Below are 20,949 nucleotides of genomic sequence, written 5' to 3'. Positions count from 1 at the left end.
TGGAATGGACTGCCTGCTGTGGTAGTGGAGTCGGACACTTTAGGAACTTTCAAGCGGTTATTGGATAGGCACATGGAGCACTCCAGAATGATAGGGAGTGGGATAGCTTGATCTTGTGTTTGGACAAAGCTCAGCACAACATCGAGAGCTGGAGGGCCTTTACTGTGCTGTACTGTTCTATGTTCTAATGATGAGGGGGCACCAGTTGGTGTGATTTATTTGGACTTTCAGAAGGCTTTCAATAAAGTTCCACGTAAGAAGTTAGCGTATAAAATTAAAGTGCATGGGAGTAGGGGTAGTATATTGAGATGTGTAGGAAATAGCGAGGGGGATTGAATATAAAAGTAGGGAGGTCTTGCTGCAGCTGTACAGGGCATTGGTGAGGCCGCAACTGGAGTACTGTGTGCAGTTTTGGGCGCCGCACCTGCGCAAAGATATTTTGGCCTTGGAGGGAGTGCAGAGGAGGTTTACTAGGCTGATACCGGAGTTGAGGGGGTTGAGCTATGAGGAGAGGCTGAATAAACTGGGCTTGTACTTGTTAGAGTTTAGAAGAATGAGGGGAGATCTCATTGAGACGTATAAGATGATGAATGGGATGGATAGGATAGAGGTGGAAAGACTCTTCCCGCTCAGAAAAGACAGTAGGACTAGGGGGCACAGCCTCAAGATAAAAGGGGGGCGGTTTAGAACGGAGTTGAGGAGGAACTTCTTCACTCAAAGGGTGGTGAATCTCTGGAATTCTCTGCCCGTTGAAGTGGTGGAGGCTGCCTCGCTAAATATTTTTAAGACGCGGGTTGATGGGTTTTTGATAGGAGAGGGGATTAAGGGTTATGGGGAGAGGGCGGGAAAGTGGAACTGAGACACGACAGATCAGCCATGATCTTATTGAATGGCGGGGCAGGCTCGAAGGGCTGGATGGCCTACTCCTGCTCCTATTTCTTATGTTCTTATGTTCTTAAATTGGTCGGCAGGCAGGAATAAAAAGGAGGAAATAAATAGGTCTTTTTCCAAGTGGCAGGCAGTGACTAGTGAAGTTCTGCAGGGATCACTGCTGGGACACCAGCTATTCACAACCTATATTAATGATTTAGGTGAAGGAACTAACGAGAGGACACAGATTTAAGGTGCGGGGAGGGAGGTTCAGAAGTGATGTTAGGGGTAAGTTTTTCACTCAGAGGGTGGTGAGTGAATGGAATCGGCTGCCGTCAGTGGTGGTGGAGGCGAACTCGCTGGGGTCTTTTAAAAGACTTCTGGATGAGTATATGGGGTTTAATGAGATTGAGGGTTATAGATAGGTCTGTAGGTTGGTAGGTGATGTGGTCGGCGCAACTTGTGGGCCGAAGGGCCTGTTTGTGCTGTAGTGTTCTATGTTCTATGTTCTATGTAACTAAATGTAATATCTCCAAAGCTGGATGGAGGCTGAGCTGAGAGGAGGATGTACAAATCCTTCCGTGTGATTTGGACAAGCTGAGCGAGTGGGCAAACGCATGGCAGATACAGTATAATGTGGATAAATGTGAGAACATAAGAAATAGGAGCAGGAGTAGGCCATCTAGCCCTTCGAGCCTGCCCCGCCATTCAATAAGATCATGGCTGATCTGTCGTGTCTCAGTTCCACATTCCCGCCCTCTCCCTGTAACCCTTAATCCCCTTGCTTATCAAAAACCCATCAACCCTCGTCTTAAAAATATTTAGCGAGGCAGCCTCCACCACTTCAACGGGCAGAGAATTCCAGAGATTCACCACCCTTTGAGTGAAGAAGTTCCTCCTCAACTCCATTCTAAACCGTCCCCCCGCTTTATCTTGAGGCTGTGCCCCCTAGTCCTACTGTCCTTTCTGAGCGGGAAGAGTCTCTCCACCTCTATCCTATCCATTCCATTCATCATCTTATACGTCTCAATGAGGTCTCCCCTCATTCTTCTAAACTCTAACGAGTACAAGCCTAGTTTATTCAGCCTCTTCTCATAGCTCAACCCCCTCAACTCCGGTAACAGCCTAGTAAACCTCCTCTGCACTCCCTCCAAGGCCAAAATATCCTTGCGTAAGTATGGCGCCCAAAACTGCACACAGTACTCCAGCTGTGGCCTCACCAATGCCCTATACAGCTGCAGCAAGACCTCCCTACTTTTATATTCAATCCCCCTCGCTATGAAGGCCAGCATCCCATTCGCCTTCCTGACCACCTGCTGCACCTGCAGGCTGGGTTTTTGCGACTCATGCACAAGGACCCCGAGGTCCCTCTGCACCGTCGCCTGCTGCAGTTTTTCGCCACGTAAGTAATAGTCCTTCCTACCATTATTCCTACCAAAGTGGACCACCTTGCACTTGCCAACATTGAATTCCATTTGCCATTTCCTGGCCCATTCGCCCAGCCTATCTAGATGGGTAACAAAAACAGGAAGGCAGATTATAATCCAAGTGTCTATAGATTGAGAGAGGAGAATGTGCAACGAGAACTGGGTGGTCTTATAAACAAGTCACTGAAGGTAAGCATAAAGGTGCACCAGAGGGTGAAAAAGGCAAAGGGTACGTTAGCCTTCACGGTGAGAGGATTCAAGTACAGGAGCAGAGATGTCCTGCTGGAATTAAACAGGACCTTGGTGAGGCTACACTTGGAATATTGTGCACAGTTTTGAACAAAGAAAAGTATAGCACAGGTACACGCCCTTTAGCCCTCCAAGCCTGGACTGATCATTATGCCCTCAGTAAAAAAATTTTCTACCTTTACTCAGTCCCTCTATTCCCTCCCGATTCATGTACACATCCAGATGCAGAGGAGGTGCTTCCACCAGCTCCTCTGACAGCACGTTCCGGGCACCCTCCACTCTCTATGTGAAAAACTTGCCTTGCACATTTTCCTTAAACTTTTCCCTCTCACCTTGAACCTGTGCACCCTTGTAACTGACACTTCCATCCTTGGGAAAAAGCCTCTGATTATCCACTCTGTCTATGCCTCTCATAATTTTGTAGACCTCTATCAGGTCTCCCCTCAGCCTCTGTCTTTCCAGTGAAAACAATCCTAGTTTATCCAACCTCTCGTCATAGCCAACATCCTCGAGACCAGGCAACATACCTTAATGCAATTTAAGACACTCGATACTTCCTCCTTCGATATATTGACATTCTCTAGAGTGTTCACACACCTATCCCTGACCTCAACATCTGTTATGTCCGTTTTAGTCTCCTTGGCTGAAGAATAATGTTCTTGCTATAGAGGGAGTGTACCAGACTGATTCCTGTGTTGGCAGAACTGACATATGAGGAGAGGTGAAGTCAGTTAGGATTGCATTTGCTGGAGTTCAGAGAACAAGGGGAGATCTCATAGAAACTGAGAAAATTCTAACAGGGTTAGAGAGGATAGAAGCAGGAAGGATGTTCCCAATCGCGAGGGAGTCCAGAACTAGGGGGTCACAGTCCTGAGGATAAGGGGTAGACCACTGAGGACTGAGATGTGGAGAATTCCTTCACACAGAGAGTGGTGAGTGTATGAAATTCTCTACCACAGAAAGTAGTTGAGGCCAAAACATTCTATGTTTTCAGGAAGGAGTCGGATACAGCAACTGGGGAGAAGGGATCAAAGGATATAGGGGAAAGTGGGAACATCGTTACTAAGTTGGATGATCAGGCATGATCACAATGAGCGGGGGAGCAGGCTCGAAGGGCTGACTGGCCTACCCTGCTTCTATTTCTCTATTTGCCTCCCTCTCTTGACCAGCCCCTATCACATGACTATCCCTGGCCCTTTGACCCTCCTGACCCAACCTGTCTAGCTTCCACCACCTGACCTCCAACTCCCCCACTGACTTGGTCTGACCAGCCCTCATCACCCAACTCCCCACCTACCAACACTCTTTGGCCCCCTCTCTCCCTGACCTGACCACATCACCGTACCCACCTAGCACCTCTTATGCACTGTCTTCACCACCCTATCTCCTTGGCCATTTATCTTCCTCCTTAGCTTTGCAAAGGAGCTTTGGCACATTTAAACTCTTTACTTACAGAATATGGCAACTAGTGCTGTCAAAAGGAATGACAGTCTCTGCAGGGATTCCCTTTGTTGATGTCTACAAGCTTTCCTGTGCTGAGTAAGTTTGGAAGGATCATTCATCAGAAGATTGCCCTGAAAACTCAGAGGAAGGTAAGAGTGCATTTTCTGTCTGAATAGGGTTGGAAAAAGGATTCTCACTCAGTCTGGATGTTTGGGGCCTTTATATTTCAATCCTCTTACCAATGCTCCTGCCCATGGAAACAGTTTCTCTTAGACTTCTCTGTGCACCCCCGGTTTAATTCTTATTTCACTTTTTCTGATCCTGAACTTCCTAACTCACAGACCACAATCAGTAAGGATAGGCAACAACACCTCTTCCACAATCATCCTCAACACCAGTACCCCATAAGGCTGTGTTCTCAGCCCCCTACTATACTCCTTATACACCTATAACTGTGCGGCCAAATTCCCCAGCAACTTGATTTTCAAGTTTGCTGACGACACCCTGGTGGGCTGGATCTCAAACAATGATGAGACAGAGTACAGGAGTGAGATAGAGAACCTGGTGCGGCAACAATAACCTCTCACTCAATGTCAACAAAAGAGATGGTCATCGACTTCAGAAAGCGTAAAGAACAACATGCCCCTGTCTACATCAAAGAAGATGAAATAGAACTCGTCGAGAACTTCAAGTTTTTAGGTGTCCAGATCACCAACAACCAGTCCTGGTCCCCTCATGCCAATACTATAGTTAAGGAAGCCCACCAACACCGCTATTTTTTTCAGAAAACTAAGGAAATTTGGCATGTCAGCTATGACTCTCACCAACTTTTACAGATGTACCATAGAAAGCATTCTTTCTGGTTGTATCACAGCTTGAATTGGCTTCTGCTCTGCCCAAAACTGCAAGAAACTACGAAAGGTCGTGAATGTAGTGCAATCCATCACGCAAACTAGCTTCCCATCCATTGACTCTGTCTACACTTCCCACTGCCTCGGCAAAGCAGACAGCATAATTAAGGACCCCACACACCCTGGACTTTCTCTCTTCCAACTTCTTCCATTGGGAAAAAATACAGAAGTCTGAGGTCACATACCAACTGACTCAAGGACAGCTTCTTCCCTGCTGCTTTCAGACTTTTGAAAGGACCTACCATTTATTAAGCTGATCTTTCTCTACGCCCTAGCTATGACTGTAACACTAAATTCTGCACTTTCTCCTTTCTTTCTCTATGAACGGTATGTTTTGTCTGTATAGCATGCACGAAACAATACTTTTCACTGTATGTTAATACATGTGACAGTAATAAATCAAATCAAACTTTTTCCTCCCCAGTGGTTTTTGAAAAGCTGGTGACGATTCTCAGCTGTGACCTCATATTTAGTTGTATTTGATGTGCTGGTTGGATGTGGTTTCAAGCCCCCCTCCAGGACTTGAGCTGATTATCTAACTCAATGCCCATGAACAGCGCTCAGTGAAGGGACATTGTCAAAGATGTCATTCTGTAGGTGAGATTTTAACAAAGGTTCAACTTCTCCCTCAAGATCCAGACCAACACCTCTCTGAACCCCTCCAGAACACAATAAAATCTGCTTTGATATCACACCTTTCACAACCTCATAGCTCTTCATGAGCTACATTTAAAGTGTAGTCACGGTTTTAACGTAGGAAGCATGGCAACCACTTTACACAAAGTAAGATCCCATAAGCAGCAATGTGATAATGAGCAGATAATCTATTAGTGATGCTGAGTGTACAGGACCTCCGGGAGAGCCATAAAATAATAAGAACATAAGAACATAAGAACATAAGAAATAGGAGCAGGAGTAGGCCATCTAGCCCTTCGAGCCTGCCCCGCCATTCAATAAGATCATGGCTGATCTGTTGTGGCTCAGTTCCACTTTCCCGCCCTCTCCCCATAACCCTTAATCCCCTCTCTTATCAAGAACCCATCAACCCGCTTCTTCAAAATATTTAGCGAGGCAGCCTCCACCACTTCAACGGGCAGAGAATTCCAGAGATTCACCACCCTTTGAGTGAAGAAGTTCCTCCTCAACTCCGTTCTAAACCGCCTCCCCTTTATCTTGAGGCATTAGGCCATTCAGCCAATCAAGTCTGCTGCACTATTCAATCATAGCTGATGTTTGATAAGAGAGGGGATTAAGGGTTATGGGGAGAGGGCGGGAATGTGGAACTGAGCCACGACAGATCAGCCATGATCTTATTGAATGGCGGGGCAGGCTTGAAGGGCTAGATGGCCTACTCCTGCTCCTATTTCTTATGTTCTTATTTCTTATGTTCTCAACAACATTCTTTTATCTTTTCACTGTAACCTTTGATCCCCTTATCAGTCAAGAACCTATCCATCTCTGTCTTAAAGACACTCAATGACCGGGCTCCAAAGCTTTCTGTAGCAATGAATTCCACAGAAACACCATCCTCTGGCTGAAGAAATTCCTCCTCATCCCGATTCTAAAGATTCGTCCCTTTTTTCTGGATCCTAGTTTCTCCTATTAATGGAAACAGCTTCCTCACATCCACTCTATCCAGGCCTTTTAGTATTCTGTAAATTTCAATCAGATCCCTCCTCATCCTTCTGAACTCCACTGAGTACAGACCCAGAGTCGCCAAACACTCCTTATTTACAAGCCTTTCATTCCAGGGTCATTCTCGTGAATCTCCTCTGGACCCCCTCCAAAGCCAGCACATCCTTCCTTAGATATGGGGTCCAAAACTACTCACAATGCTACAAATGGGGTCCGACCAGACCCTCATACAGCCTCAGAAATACATCCCTGCTCTTGTATTCTAGCCCTCTCGACATGAATGCTAATATTGCAATTGCCTTCCTAACTGCCAACTGAACTTGCGTGTTAACCTTCAGAGAATTTCCTGCTCCTCTTTGGACTTGTGTCAAGGAATCTTTTACACCCACCTGAGGGGACAGGTGGGATCTTGGTTAAAATTACCAGCTGAAAGATAGAAACCCATAAAATGGTTTATCCATTTCATTCTCGATAGTGAGATCTTGCTGTGCTTAAATTATGCTTTAATTGTTGAACTGTTTAGCAATACTTCTGTGCAACATGGTAAGGGATTGGATAGATGTTAATCTCTCTGCTGCCTCGACTGTGAACTCACTCTGAATTCGCAGCACAATAAACAAGTCCAAAGGTGCTCAGGAACCAACAGGAATGTATCAGCAGCTGTGTGTTTAACTGTGTATGAGAGACAAGCTGTAGGTTAGCCAGTGAGAGGTGTGGCCCATGGATAATGTGTACCTAGCAGCCTGACCAGCGCGAGTACCTTGGAGCAGATTTCATGCAGCCTGGTGGCAATGGCCTTTGCTGGAGTGTCACATCGGAACACGTGACATTTCAGCACCCGGGTCAGTTTGTCTCTGGCGACATAGGCAAAATCCCTAAAACAAGAAGAAGACGACGGTGAAACCAGAGAGACAGGAATGATATTCACATATAGTGGAATAGACACAATGCATACGGACACAATCTCCCCACTGGGGTGAGCAACAGACTAAGAACAAGGTAACACAAACATTTCTAAGCTTTGAACTAAAGTTGGAAACACAAATTGGTACTATGAATTAGGGAGACACTGAATGAGGAAAAGAATTGCATTTCTATAGCATCTCAGCACAACCTAAAGCACTACACAGCCAACAAAATATGTTTTCTAAATTTTTACAGCATTTTTAAAGTTATAGAGTCAATGTGCTGAGCAGATGGAGCAGTCTGAATCCAACGTTTTTAATCCAAAACCCAAATTCAAGCTGAATCCAATTCAATGCTCCCCGCAGAGAGACAAACACCATCCATGTTGACAAGAAAAGGACATTACATGCCAGCTTGGGCAGAAAACATGGCACAGGTTGTGCACATGGCACAGTGGTTAGCACTGCTGCCTCACAGCGCCAGGAACCTGGGTTCAATTCCTGGTTTGGGTCACTGTCTGTGTGGAGTATGCACATTCTCTCCATGTCTGTGTGGGTTTCCTCCAGGTGCTCCAGTTTCCTCTCCATACTCCAAAGATGTGCAGGTTAGGCGGATTGGCAACGCTAAATTGTCCTAAGTGTCAGGGTGATCAGCAGGGTAAATGCATGGGGTTATGGGGATAGGGCCTGGGTGGGATTGTGGTTGGTGCAGACTCGATGGGCCAAATGGCCTCCTTCTGCACAGTATGATTCTATAATTCTATGACATAATGAGCAATGTCACAATAAACATTCCATCTGTTTTTATGCTGTTAGCAGAGGGATAAATATTGGTCAGGGCACCAGACAGAGTTCCCTGCCCTTGGGTGAAATGGAAATTCTCAAACGCGAGAGCAGAGAGAGGGCCTTTCTGAAAGATGACCCTCTGACAGTGCGGCACTCCCTCAGCACTGACCCTCTGACAGTGCGGCGCTCCCTCAGCACTGACCCTCTGACAGTGCGGCGCTCCCTCAGCACTGACCCTCTGACAGTGCGGCGCTCCCTCAGCACTGACCCTCTGACAGTGCGGCGCTCCCTCAGCACTGACCCTCTGACAGTGCGGCGCTCCCTCAGCACTGACCCTCTGACAGTGCCGCGCTCCCTCAGCACTGACCCTCTGACAGTGCGGCGCTCCCTCAGCACTGACCCTCTGACAGTGCCGCGCTCCCTCAGCACTGACCCTCTGACAGTGCGGTGCTCCCTCAGCACTGACCCTCTGACAGTGCCGCACTCCCTCAGCACTGACCCTCTGACAGTGCCGCACTCCCTCAGCACTGACCCTCTGACAGTGCGGCGCTCCCTCAGCACTGACCCTCTGACAGTGCCGCACTCCCTCAGTACTGACCCTCTGACAGTGCCGCACTCCCTCAGTACTGACCCTCTGACAGTGCCGCACTCCCTCAGTACTGACCCTCTGACAGTGCGGCACTCCCTCAGCACTGACCCTTGGACTGCTGTTCTGGATCTTATCCTGTCTGGAGTGATGTTTGAACCCATGACCTCTGAGTCAGGGTTGAGAGTGCCAAGCTGCTGAACAACAAAGAGACACTCTGAGGAATGACTGGTCAGATCAGGTTAAAGGCTACAGAGATTCGGGCCTGATTTCCAGCCTGCTCAGATGCAGCAGGTGAAATACCTGCAAGAGGGACTCACACACAAGAAGCAAATAAATGAAATGTGATGAAGCACAGGCAGGCAATAACTGGGATACAAATGCAGCAGCTTCTATTTTTGGAAACTAGTTTCATTAAAAATGTGTTCACGCAGATTGGAAGATGACAAAATGAGGTGAGAGATGTGAGAAATGGAGGCTGCAGTACTGTACCTCTCACTGCATCATAGCCAGACAAGCCAGAGGAGAGAAAAATCACATTAGATCATTACACCATGCAAAAAACATCCTGTACAATGTACAACAAGACAGGCAGTACTCTCCTCCCCAGGGAGAGATCTGTACCCAGACTGGTGCCTCTCAACCTCCTCTATTTTTCTCAGGGAGGTATCTGTACACTGGTATCTCTCAGTCTTTCTCTCTCTCAGGGAGATAGCTGTACACTAACTGGTGTCTCTTAGTCCTCGATTTATTTCTCTCTCTCAGGAAGATATCTGTACACAGACTGGTGTCTCTCAATCCTCTCTCTCTTCCAGGGTGATATCTGAGTGGTGTCTTAACTGTTAAATAAGTTAAGGGCCCATGGTGTTAAGGATAAGATCCTGGTATGGATAGAGGATTGGCTGACTGGCAGAAGGCAGAGAGTGGGGATAAAGGGGTCTTTCTCAAGGTTGGAGCTGGTGACTGTTAGTGTGCCTCAGGGGTCAGTGCTGGGACCACACCTTTTCACAACATACGTTAACAATTTGGAAGAAGGAACTGAAGGCACTGTTGCTGAGTTTGCAGATGATACAAAGATATGCAGTTGGACACGTTGTATTGAGAAGCAGGGGAGCTGCAGTAGGATGTGGACAGGTTAGAAGACTGGGCAAAGAACTGGCAGATGGAATACAATGTGGTAAGTGTGAGGTTATGCACTTTGGAAGGGGGAATGGAGGCATAGACTATTTTCTAAATGGGGAAACGCTTAGGAAATCAGAAACACAAAGGGACTTGGGAGTCATTGTTCAAGATTCTCTGAAGGTTAATGTTCAGGTTCAATCGGCAGTTAGGAAGGCAAATGCAATGTTAGCATTCATGTTGAGAGGGCTAGAATACAAGAGCAGGGATGTACTTCCGAGGCTGTATAAGGCTCTGGTCAGACTCATTTGAAGTATTGTGAGCAGTTTTGGATCCCGTATCTAAGGAAGGAAGTGCTGTCCTTGGAAAGGGCCCAGAGGAGGTTCACAAGAACGATCCTTGGAACGAAGAGCTTGTCTTATGAGGAACGGTTGAGGACTCTGGGTCTGTACTCGTTGGAGTTCAGAAGGATGAGGGTGGGGGGGGGGATCTTACTGAAACTTACAAGATACTGCGAGGCTTGGATAGAGTGGACATGGAGAAGATGTTTCCACTAGTAGGAAAAAATTAGGACCAGAGGGCACAACCTCAGATTAAAGGGACAATTCTTTAAAACAGAGATGAGAAGGAATTTCTTCAGCCAGACCGTGGTGAATCTGTGTAGCTGTTTGCCGCAAAAGGCTGCAGAGGCCAGGTCATTGAGTGACTTTAAGACAGAGATAGATAGGCTCTTGATTAATAAGGGGATCAGGGGTTATGGGGAAAAGGCAAGAGAATGGGGATGAGAAAAATATCAGCCATGATTGAATAGCAGAGCAGACTCAATGGGCCGAGTGGCCTAATTCTGCTCCTATGTCTTATGGCCCCTCAGTCCCTCCGCTCTCTCTCAGGGAGATATCTGTACACTGATCAGTGTCTCTCAGTCCTCTCTCTCTTTCTCAGGGAGGTATCTGCACAATGCCTGCACCAGCTGCTGAGCAAAACAAAAAAATCACAAGAATTACAATTTTAAAAAAATGAGTAATAAAGACAAACAGAGTGTAACTGGTTGAGAGTGTGCATTGCCAGCTCACTCCTAACCTCAGAGTGTTCACTCAGTCACAGTGGGTGAGAGTGCTTGTTGGCATGTGACGCTGAATGAGCCAAAGACATAGTCTCCCCCTTCCCTCAGACCCTTCTCAAAACACACACGCACACACTAAGTTCTGCAAGTCATTGTGAGGATCTAGGCATTAAATTGAAAAGCAGAACTTCGGATGTCCTAAACTCTGAATTATTACCCAAGCTACGTGCACCTGGACAAAGAAAATTTGAGAGATGAACATGTGGTCAGAAACTGTTGTGTGTTGGGGGGTGGAAGTAGACTTCTGTTCATGGGACACTGGAACCAACACTGGGGAAAGTGGGGCTGTACCGCTGGGACGGACTACAGCAGTGTTATAGCGAGCCACATAAGTAGAGAAGTAGGGGTTTGAGACTGAATAGTGGCTGCAAATTGGGGAAGGTGATGTGAATCAAAGAGTAGAGACAAGGCAAGAAAGTATTCATGTAGAAAATGATAAACGGCCATGAAAGGAAGAGACTGAGAGTACAAATCTAAGAGTGAAACAGCATTCAAAACTAGAGGTTACAAAAATAATAAAACCAAAGGCTCTGTGTCTGAATGCACGTAGCATTTGAAATATAAACAGATGAATGGATAACACAAACAGAATTTAATCGATCTGATTGTCATTACAGAGACATGATGCAGGGATGACATAGATGGGACCTGAATATTGAAGGGTTTGTGACTAGGAAGTTAGGAAGCAGTGGTGGAGTGGCTCTGTTAATTAATGATGCACCCTACCACAGTAGGGAGTGATAAACAGAAACCAGGGTATGGCAGCAGTTTGGATTAAGATACGAAATGATAAAGACAAAAAGTCATTTTTGGAAGTGCATAAATGCAGAATAGTGACAAGGCAGAGTATAAAGGAAGACACAATGGGAGCTTGTCAGAAAGGTACAATAATACCTTTGCAGACAAAAGGCAGGGAATTATAGGCCGGCTAGTTTAACGTCTGAAGTTGGAAAAATGCTAGAATCCGTCATCAAAGAAGAAATAGCGAGGCACCTAGAAAAGAATGGTTTGATCGAGCAGACGCAGCACAGATTCGTTAAGGGGAAGTTGTGTTTGACGAATTTATTGGATTTCTATGAGGATGTGTCTAGTGCAGTAGACAGAGGGGAACCAGTGGATGTGGTGTTTTTAGATTTCCAAAAAGCGTTTGATAAGGTGCCTCATAAAAGGTTGCTAAAGAAGGTTAGGGTGCACGGATTTGGGGGACAAGGTGTTAGTGTGGATAGACGATTGGTTGTCTAATAGGAAGCAGAGAGTTGGTATCAATGGGTGCTATTCTGGTTGGCGGTTGGTGACTAGTGGAGTGCCGCAGGGATCGGTGCTGGGGCCTCAACTGTTCACCATTTATATAGATGATCTGGAAGAGGGGGCTGAGTGTAGGGTGACGAAATTTGCTGATGACGCGAACATGAGTGGAAAAGCAAATTGCATGGAGGATGTGGAAAGTCTGCAGAGGGATCTGAATAGGCTGAGCGAGTGGGCGAGGACCTGGCAGATGGAGTATAATGTTAGCAAGTGTGAGGTTATCCACTTTGGCAGAAATAATAGTAGGAGGGATTATTATTTAAAAGGCGAAAAGCTGCAGCATGCTACAGTGCAGAGGGACCTGGGGGTCCTTGTGCACGAGTTGCAAAAACCCAGTCTGCAGGTGATCAAGAAGGCGAATGGGATGCTGGCCTTTATAGCGAGGGGGATAGAATATAAAAGTAGGGAGGTCTTGCTGCAACTGTACAGGGCACTGGTGAGGCCGCAGCTGGAGTACTGTGTGCAGTTTTGGTTGTCGCACTTGTGGAAGGATATATTGGCCTTGCAGGGAGTGCAGAGGAGATTCACTAGGCTGATACCAGGGATGAGGGGTTTGGACTATGAAGAGAGACTAAATAGACTGGATCTGTACTCGTTGGAGTTCAGAGGATGTGGGAGGGATCTTATAGGGACGTATAAAGATAATGAAGGGGATGGATAGGGTAGAGGTAGAGAGATTCTTCCCGCTCAGAAAGGACAGCAGGACTAGAGGACACAGCCTCAAGATAAGTGGGGGGCAGTTTGGATCAGAGTTGAGGAGGAACTTCTTCACTCAAAGAGTGGTGAATCTCTGGAATTCTCTGCCCGTTGAAGTGGTGGAGGCTGCCTCGCTGAATATATTTAAGTCACGGGTAGATAGGTTTCTGACAGACAAAGGAATTAAGGGTTTTGGGCAGAAAGCGGGAAAGTGGAACTGATCCACAACAGATCAGCCATGATCTTATTGAATAGCGGGGCAGGCTCGAAGGGCTAGATGGCCTACTCCTGCTCCTATTTCTTATGTTCTTATAATAGGGGGGATTTAAATCTACATAGACTGCAAAAATCAGGCAGGCAAAGGTAGTGTAGATGAAAAGTTCACAGAATGATTTGGGGTAGTTTCTTAAAACAACATTAGCCAATTGTGGAGCAGGCTATGTTAGATCTACTATTGCACAACGAGATGGGATCAATGGTTCCATAAGGATCAGTGCTGGGCCTCTGTTGTTTATAATATATATAACGATTTGGAGGAAAACGTAGGTGGTCTGATTAGTAAATTTGTAGATGATACAAAAATTGGGGGAGGGGGATTGTCAGAGGATACAGTAAGATTTACATTAGCTGAAGACCTGGGCCAAAAGATGGCAGATGGAACTTAACCCGAACAAATGTGAGGTGATGCAATTTGTAAGGTCTACGGCAGAAGGAAAGTATACAGTAAATGGTAGAGTCCTTAGAAGTTTCAGCATGCAGGGGAATCTAGCCGTGCAGATCCACAGTTCCCTGAAGATGGCAACTCAGATGGACAAGGCGGCGTATGGTATGCTGGCCTTCATCGATCAGAACATTGAGTATAGGAACTGGAAAATCATGTTCCAATTCCTGAATGAATAGTGAATAAAGTGGATGAGCTTTGGGCGTGGATTGCTGCTTGGGGATGTGATGTGGTGGCCATTACAGAGACTTGGATGTCTAAGGGACAGGACTGGGTACTTCAGGTGCCAGGATTCAGATGCTTCAGGAAGGACAGGGAGGGAGGCAAAAGAGGTGGTGGAGTGGCACTGTTGATCAGGGACAGTGTCATGGCTGCAGGGAAGGTGGATGCTGTGGAGGGACTGTCTACAGAGTCTCTGTGGGTGGGAGTTAGGAACAGCAAAGGGTCGATAACTTTGCTGGGTGTTTTCTATAGGCTGCCCAATAGTGACAGGGAAGTTGAGGTGCAGATAGGGAAACAGATCCTAGAGAGATGTAGTAATAACAGAGTTGTCGTGATGGGAGACTTTAATTTCCCAAACATTGACTGGAATATCCCTTGGGTAAGGGGTTTGGATGGGGAAGAGTTAGGTGTGTTTAGGAGGGTTTCCTGACACAGTACGTGGATAAGCCTACGAGAGGAGAGGCTGTACTTGACCTGGTGCTGGCTAATGAACCAGGACAGGTATCGGATCTCTCGGTGGGAGAGCATCTCGGGGATGGGGATCATAATTCTATCTCCTTCATGATAGCATTGGAAAGAGGTAGGATCAGGCAGGCTCGGAAGGTGTTTATCTGGAGCAAAGGGAAATATGATGACATCAGGCAGAAAATTGGACAAGTAAACTGGAAGGAGGTGTTCTTGGGGAAAAGTACAGAAGGAAGGTGGCGGATTTTCAAGGAATGTTTGTCTGGAGCTCTGCACAACAACGTTCCGGTGAGACAAGGAGGTTTTGGAAGGTCACAGGAACAGTGGTGCACGAAGGTTGTGATGAACCTAGTCAGGAAGAAAAGAAAGGTGTAGAAAAGGTTCAAGAGCTAGGAGATGTTAAGGATCTAGAGGAGTATAAGGCTTGGAGAAAGGAGCTTAAAAAGGAAATTAGGAGAGCCAGAAGGGGTCATGAGAAGGTCTTGGCAGGTAAGATTAAGGAGAATCCCAAGGCATTCTACAAATATCTGAAGAGTAAAAGGATGAGAAGTGAAGGGATAGGACCTATAAAAGGTGAAGGGGGAAAAGTCTGTGTGGAACCGGAACAAATGGCTGGGGTGCTTAATGAATACTTTGCCTTGGTATTCACGGTGGAAAGTGATCTGGGAGGTTGTACTACAGGTTTGCAGCAGATGGAAAAGATTCAGTGTGTGGACGTTAAGAAAGAGGATGTGTTGGAACTTTTAAATTCTATCAAGATAGATAAGTCACCTGGACCAGATGGGATGTATCCCAGGTTACTGTGGGAGGTGAGGGAAATGATTGCAGAGCCCCTGGCAATGATCTTTGCATCGTCGATGGAGATGGGAGAGGTTCTGGAGGATTGGAGGTTTGCGGATGTGGTTCCTATTTTCAAGAAAGGGAACAGGGATAGCCCGGGAAATTACCGACCAGTGAGTCTGACCTCAGTGGTTGGTAAACTGATGGACAGGATTATGAGGGACAGGATTTATGAGCATTTAGAGAAGTTTAGTATGATCAGAAATAGCACGGCTTTGTCAAGGGCAGGTTATGCCTTACGAGCCTAGTTGAATTCTTTGAAAATGTGACTGAACACATTGATGAAGGAAGAGCGGTAGATGTGGTTTACATGGACTTCAGCAAGGCGTTTGATAAGCTCCCCCATGCAAGACTTCTTGAGAAGGTGAGAGGGCATGGGATCCAAAGGGCTTTGGCCTTGTGGATCCAGAACTGGCTTGCCTGCAGAAGGCAGAGAGTGGTTGTGGATGGGTCTTTTTCTGCATGGAGGTCGGTCACCAGTGGAGTGCCCCAGGGATCTGTTCTGGGACCCTTGCTGTTTGTCATTTTCATAAATGACTTGGATGAGGAAGTGGAGGGATGGGTTAGTAAGTTCGCCGAAGATACGAAGGTTGGTAGTGTTGCGGATAGTCTGGAGGGATGTCAGAAGTTGTAGCGTGACATAGACAGGATGCAAGACTGGGCAGAGAAGTGGCAGATGGACTTCAACCCGGATAAATGAGTAGTGGTCCATTTTGGCAGGACCAATGGGATGAAGGAGTACAATATCAAGGGTAGGAGTCTTAGCAGTGTTGAACAGCAGAAAGATCTTGGGGTCCGAGTCCACAGGACTCTTAAATCAGCCTCGCAGGGGGAGGATGTGGTCAAGAAGGCATATGGTGTACTAGCCTTCATTAATCAAGGGATTGAGTTTAGGAGTCGGGAGGTAATGCTGCAACTTTATAAGACCCTTGTCAGGCCCCACTTGGAGTACCGTGCACAGTTCTGGTCACCTCATTACAGGAAGGACGTGGAAGCTATTGAGAGGGTGCAGAGGAGATTTACAAGGATGTTGCCTGGATTGGGAGGTATGCCTTATGAAGACAGGTTGAGGGAGCTAGGTCTCTTCTCCCTGGAGAGGCGAAGGTTGAAAGGCGACCTGATAGAGGTTTATAAAATGTTGAGAGGAATAGATAGGGTGGATTCTCGGAGGCTATTTCCCAGGGCTGAAATGGTCGCTACGAGAGGACACCGGTTTAAGGTGCTGGGAAGCAAGTACAGAGGAGATGTCAGGGGTAAGTTTTTCACTCAGAGGGTGGTGAGTGAGTGGAATTGGCTGCCGTCGGTGGTGGTAGAGGTGAACTCGCTGGGGTCTTTTAAGAGACTTCTGGATGAGTACATGGGATTTAATGGGATTGGGGGTTACAGATAGTTCTATGGCCTGGTAGGTATGGATGTGATCGGCGCAACTTGTGGGCCGAAGGGCCTGTTGTGCTGTAGTGTTCTATGTTGCAGTTGTATAAGGCTTTGGTTAGGCTGCATTTGGAGTATTGTGTAGAATTCTGGTCGCCACACTACCAGAAGGATGTTGATGTATTGGAAAGGGTGCAGAAGAGGTTTACCAGGATGTTGCCTGGTTTGGAGGACATGGACTACGAAGAAAGGTTGAACAAACTTGGCTTGTTTTCATTGGAGCGTCGGAGAATGGGGGGGAACCTGATAGAGATTTACAAGACTATAACAGGCTTGGATAGACTGGAGAGTCAAAGTCTTTTTTCCAGAGTCGAAGGGTCAGTTACTCGGGGCACAGGTTGAGAGGGGGAAAGTTAAAACAGAGGCAAGGGGCAGGTTTTTCCACCTACAGGGTGGTTGGTGAATGTTGTTTTGTATGCCTTCGATACACAGTCCACGTTTCACAGGCATACAGGAGGGTAGTGAGTACCACGGCGTTGTAGACCTTCAGTTTTGTTGCTGGGCTGATTCCTTGACGTTCCCATACAGTGGAGTGCAGTCTCCTGAAAGCAGAACTTGCGTTTGCTATTCTGCAGTTAACTTCTGTATCAACAGTCACTGCCTGGGAGAGGGTGCTGCCAAGATAAGTGAACTGGTCCACTGCCTGTAGTTTCTGCCCTTTGATTGTGATTATGGGTTCCGTGTACGGTGCATGAGGAGCAGGCTGGTGCATGACTTCGGTCTTTTTAATGTTGATGGTGAGTCCAAAGTTGTCACAAGCCGTGGAAAATTTGTCCATGCTGACTTGCATCTCTGGCTCTGAGCCAGTACACAGGGCGCAGTCATCGGCAAAGAGGAAATCTCTCAGAACAGTCTCCTCCACTTTGGTAATAGCTTCAAGTCTCCTCAGGTTGAAGAGTTTCCCATCCACTCTGTACTTGAGGCTGATTCCAGCAACACTGTCCTGGAGAGCATCATTCAGCATGGCAGTAAACATCATGCTGAACAGTGTGGGTATGAGCACACAGCCCTGTTTGACGCCACTGGTGACTGGGAATGCCTCAGAGGATTCTCCGCCATCCAGTACTCTGGCCATCATGGAACTGGCGTACCATCTGAATGAATTTGGGGGGGGCAGCCGAACTTTGATATGATCCTCCACAGGCCTTGTCGGCTTAGTGTCGAAGGCTTTCGCGAGGTCAACAAAGATTGTGTAGAGCTCGCAATTCTGCTCCTGACACTTCTCCTGAAGTTGGAGCACAACAAAAATCATGTCAATAGTCCCACGAGCTTTGCAGAAGCCACACTGTGACTCTGGAAGCAGACCCAGCTCCAGATGAGTGACCAGACGATTTAGCAGGACTCTTGCGAGGGTTTTTCCTGTGATGGAGAGCAGCGAGATTCCTCGGTGGTTGTTGCATACTTGCCGATTGCCCTTCCTCTTGTAGAGAAGTACAATGGAAGCATCTTTAAGTTGCTGAGGAATGGGTCCTTGCTTCCAAAAGGACTGGAACAACTCGGTAAGTTTCTCGATAAGTACAGGACCAGCAGCTTTGTAGATCTCTGCGGGTATGGCATCTGTCCCTGGGGCTTTACCACTGGATAGCTGGCTGACAGCTTTTGTGACTTCGGCTACTACCAGTGGGTCATCCATGGTGCTGTTGATATCAACCTGGGGAATCCTATCTATTAACAATGAGGCAATAGACGACGGTCAGTTGAGGACGGCTTCAAAGTGTTCAGCCCACCTCTGCAGGATCTGAGCCCTCTCTGTAATGAGAGTTGTACCATCTGTACTCAGGAAGGGGGGGAATCTCCCGAGAGACTGAGGTCCATAGAGAGTGTTGAGGGCTTCACAGAACTGTTTCAACTTGTTTGTCACCGTATCCCTGTATTTCATCTGCCTTGGCACTCAGCCAGGCATCCTGCATTTTACGCAGTTTATTCTGGACTGTCCTGCGAGCACTGGGAAAAGCATTTTTCTTGGCAGCTGAAGATGGGTCGTTCTGACAGACTCGATGAAGACAGTGCTTTTCAACAAGTAGAGCCTGTATCTCCTCATCATTCTCATTGAACAAATCATGCTGCTTGCGGATAGAGGGTGTAGGGGGTATCATACTGGCATGGATAAAAGATTGGCTAGCTAACAGGAAACAGAAGGTAGCCATATATGGGTCCTCTTCAGGTTGGCAGGATGTAACTAATGGTGTGCCACAGGGATCAGTGCTGGGATCTTAGAAGAATGAAAAGTAGAAATTGCAGAGTTCTGAGGTTCGGAGGGATCTGGGTATCCTGGTATGCCACCACTTTCACACGGGCAATTAGAGGTAGGTGATAAATGCTGGCCTAGCCAGTAATGCACACAACACATGAATGAATTGTTTTCACAGAAAGCTAGTATACAGGTAGAGCAAGTAATTAAAAAGCTAATAGAGTGTCATTGTTTATTGCAAGGGAATTGTATAGGGCATTGGTAAGACCAGATCTGGAGTACGGTGTACAATATTGCTTTCCTTATTTAAGGAAGGATGTAAACGTGTTAGAAGCAGTTCAGAGATTCACTCAACTAATACCTCAAATGGATGGATTACCTCATTAGGAAAGGTTGGATAGGTTAACCTTGTATTGACTAGAGTGTATAAGGTGGAGATGCCGGCGTTGGACTGGGGTGGGCACAGTAAGAAGTCTCACAACAGGTTAAAGTCCAACAGGTTTATTTGGAATCACGAGCTTTCGGAGCGCTGCTCCTTCATCAGGTGGGTGGAGGTAGGTTCACAAACACAGCATATATGGGCAAGATAATTACAGATTGTAATGTGAATAATGGTTGGAACGCAAGTCTTGATTACCTGTAAAGATTCGCATTCAACCATTGTCTGTGTCTATATATGCCGTGTTTGTGAACCTACAGCTCCATTCACCTGATGAAGGAGCAACGTTCTGAAAGCCCGTGATCCCAAATAAACCTGTTGGACTTTAACCTGGTGTTGGGAGACTGCTTACTCTGCGTCTAGAGTTTAGAAGAGTAAGAGGTGACTTGATTGAAACATAGAAAATGCTGAGGGGTATTGATAACGAATGTGGAATGTTTCCTTCTCTTCAACGAATCTAGATGTGGGGGGATCATTTATAAAAACTGAGGGAATTATTCATTTAAAACACAGATGAGAATTTATTTCTCTCAGATGGTCATGAAACTTTGAAACTCTCTTCCTCAAAAGGCAGCTGAAGCAGAGTCTTTGAATATATTGAAGGCAGCACTAGATAAATAAGGGAGTGAAGGGTTATCTGGGGTAGGTGGGAGGATACAGTTATATCAGCTGTGATCATATCGAATGGTGGAATAACTTAAAAGGGCTGAGTGGCTCCTCGATTGTATTTTCCAGAGGTGGGGAATGCTCTTGGAAGTGCTCACCAAATCTTTGGTGCTGCAGAACTGCAGAAACAGGGTCTGTGCTTCACCTGTGGGTAAGGGGGTGAGTCAGAATGGTGAGTGCACGGATACAGCGTGGGGCATTTTGTCACAGTTCTGGTATGGGGGAATGAGGTGTAATATTTACATACCGTCCATTGTCGCGGCCAACGCCCCACACCCGGATGCTGACAATGGGTTGTGTGTGCAGCAAGTTCTGGCCCAGGGGTTCGATGAGATTGAGTGTGTCATCCTCCAGGAGCAGTAGCATGTCTTTACCCTGGGAAGAAGCAGCACGTTATAACCAGCAGTTTCTCACAACAGGCTTCACTGCTAATCAGTTACTGTGAACTACAGCCGTCCTCATGCCATTGAGAAGGTGGCCGTGGGCTCCCTTCTTAAATTGCTGCAATCCCATCAGCTGTAGGTACACCCACACTGCTGTTAGGCAGCAGTTCCAGGATTTTGACCCAGTGATAGTGAACTAAAATTTCTCATTCCTGGAACCATTCTTGTAAAACTCTTCTGCACTCTTCCCAGTGTGTTCACATCCTTCCTGTAGTGTGCACCCACAATATTCCAGCTGAGGTCTAACTAGTGTCTGTATAAGTTCAGCATTAACTTCTTGTACTCTATGCCCCTATTAATAAAACATTGCATACTATATGCTTTGTTACCTGCTCGTCATTTTTCCTGCTACCTTTAATACACCCAGCTCCTTCTGCTCTGGTACCCACTTCAGAATTTTACCCTTTATTTAACATCGTGTCAAAAGGCCAGTTTATCTCCAAGTCTATCACTCAAATGAACAATGTGCTTGTGTG

General features: G+C 46.6%; 1 protein-coding gene across 5 annotated transcripts in view; it reads right to left on the bottom strand.

Moving 5' to 3' along the window:
- Positions 1 to 20,949, bottom strand: part of LOC145349268 (amyloid beta precursor protein binding family B member 1-like) — a 129,495-nt gene that overhangs the window by 27,185 nt on the left and 81,361 nt on the right. For all 5 annotated transcript variants that reach the window (XM_080197773.1, XM_080197774.1, XM_080197777.1 and 2 more), the window contains 2 exons: positions 20,278 to 20,405; positions 7,296 to 7,410 (listed from right to left, as the gene is read on the bottom strand). In XM_080197773.1, coding sequence (XP_080053899.1) covers positions 7,296 to 7,410; positions 20,278 to 20,405 — 243 coding nt within the window. The remainder of the gene's footprint in view (positions 1 to 7,295; positions 7,411 to 20,277; positions 20,406 to 20,949) is intronic.

Source organism: Carcharhinus amblyrhynchos, chromosome 10 (assembly GCF_965287045.1).
Source record: "Carcharhinus amblyrhynchos chromosome 10, sCarAmb.v2.hapA, whole genome shotgun sequence".
NCBI lineage: Eukaryota > Metazoa > Chordata > Chondrichthyes > Carcharhiniformes > Carcharhinidae > Carcharhinus > Carcharhinus amblyrhynchos.
Note: the sequence above shows the minus strand (reverse complement) of the source record. Positions and strands in the feature narration are given on the sequence as shown.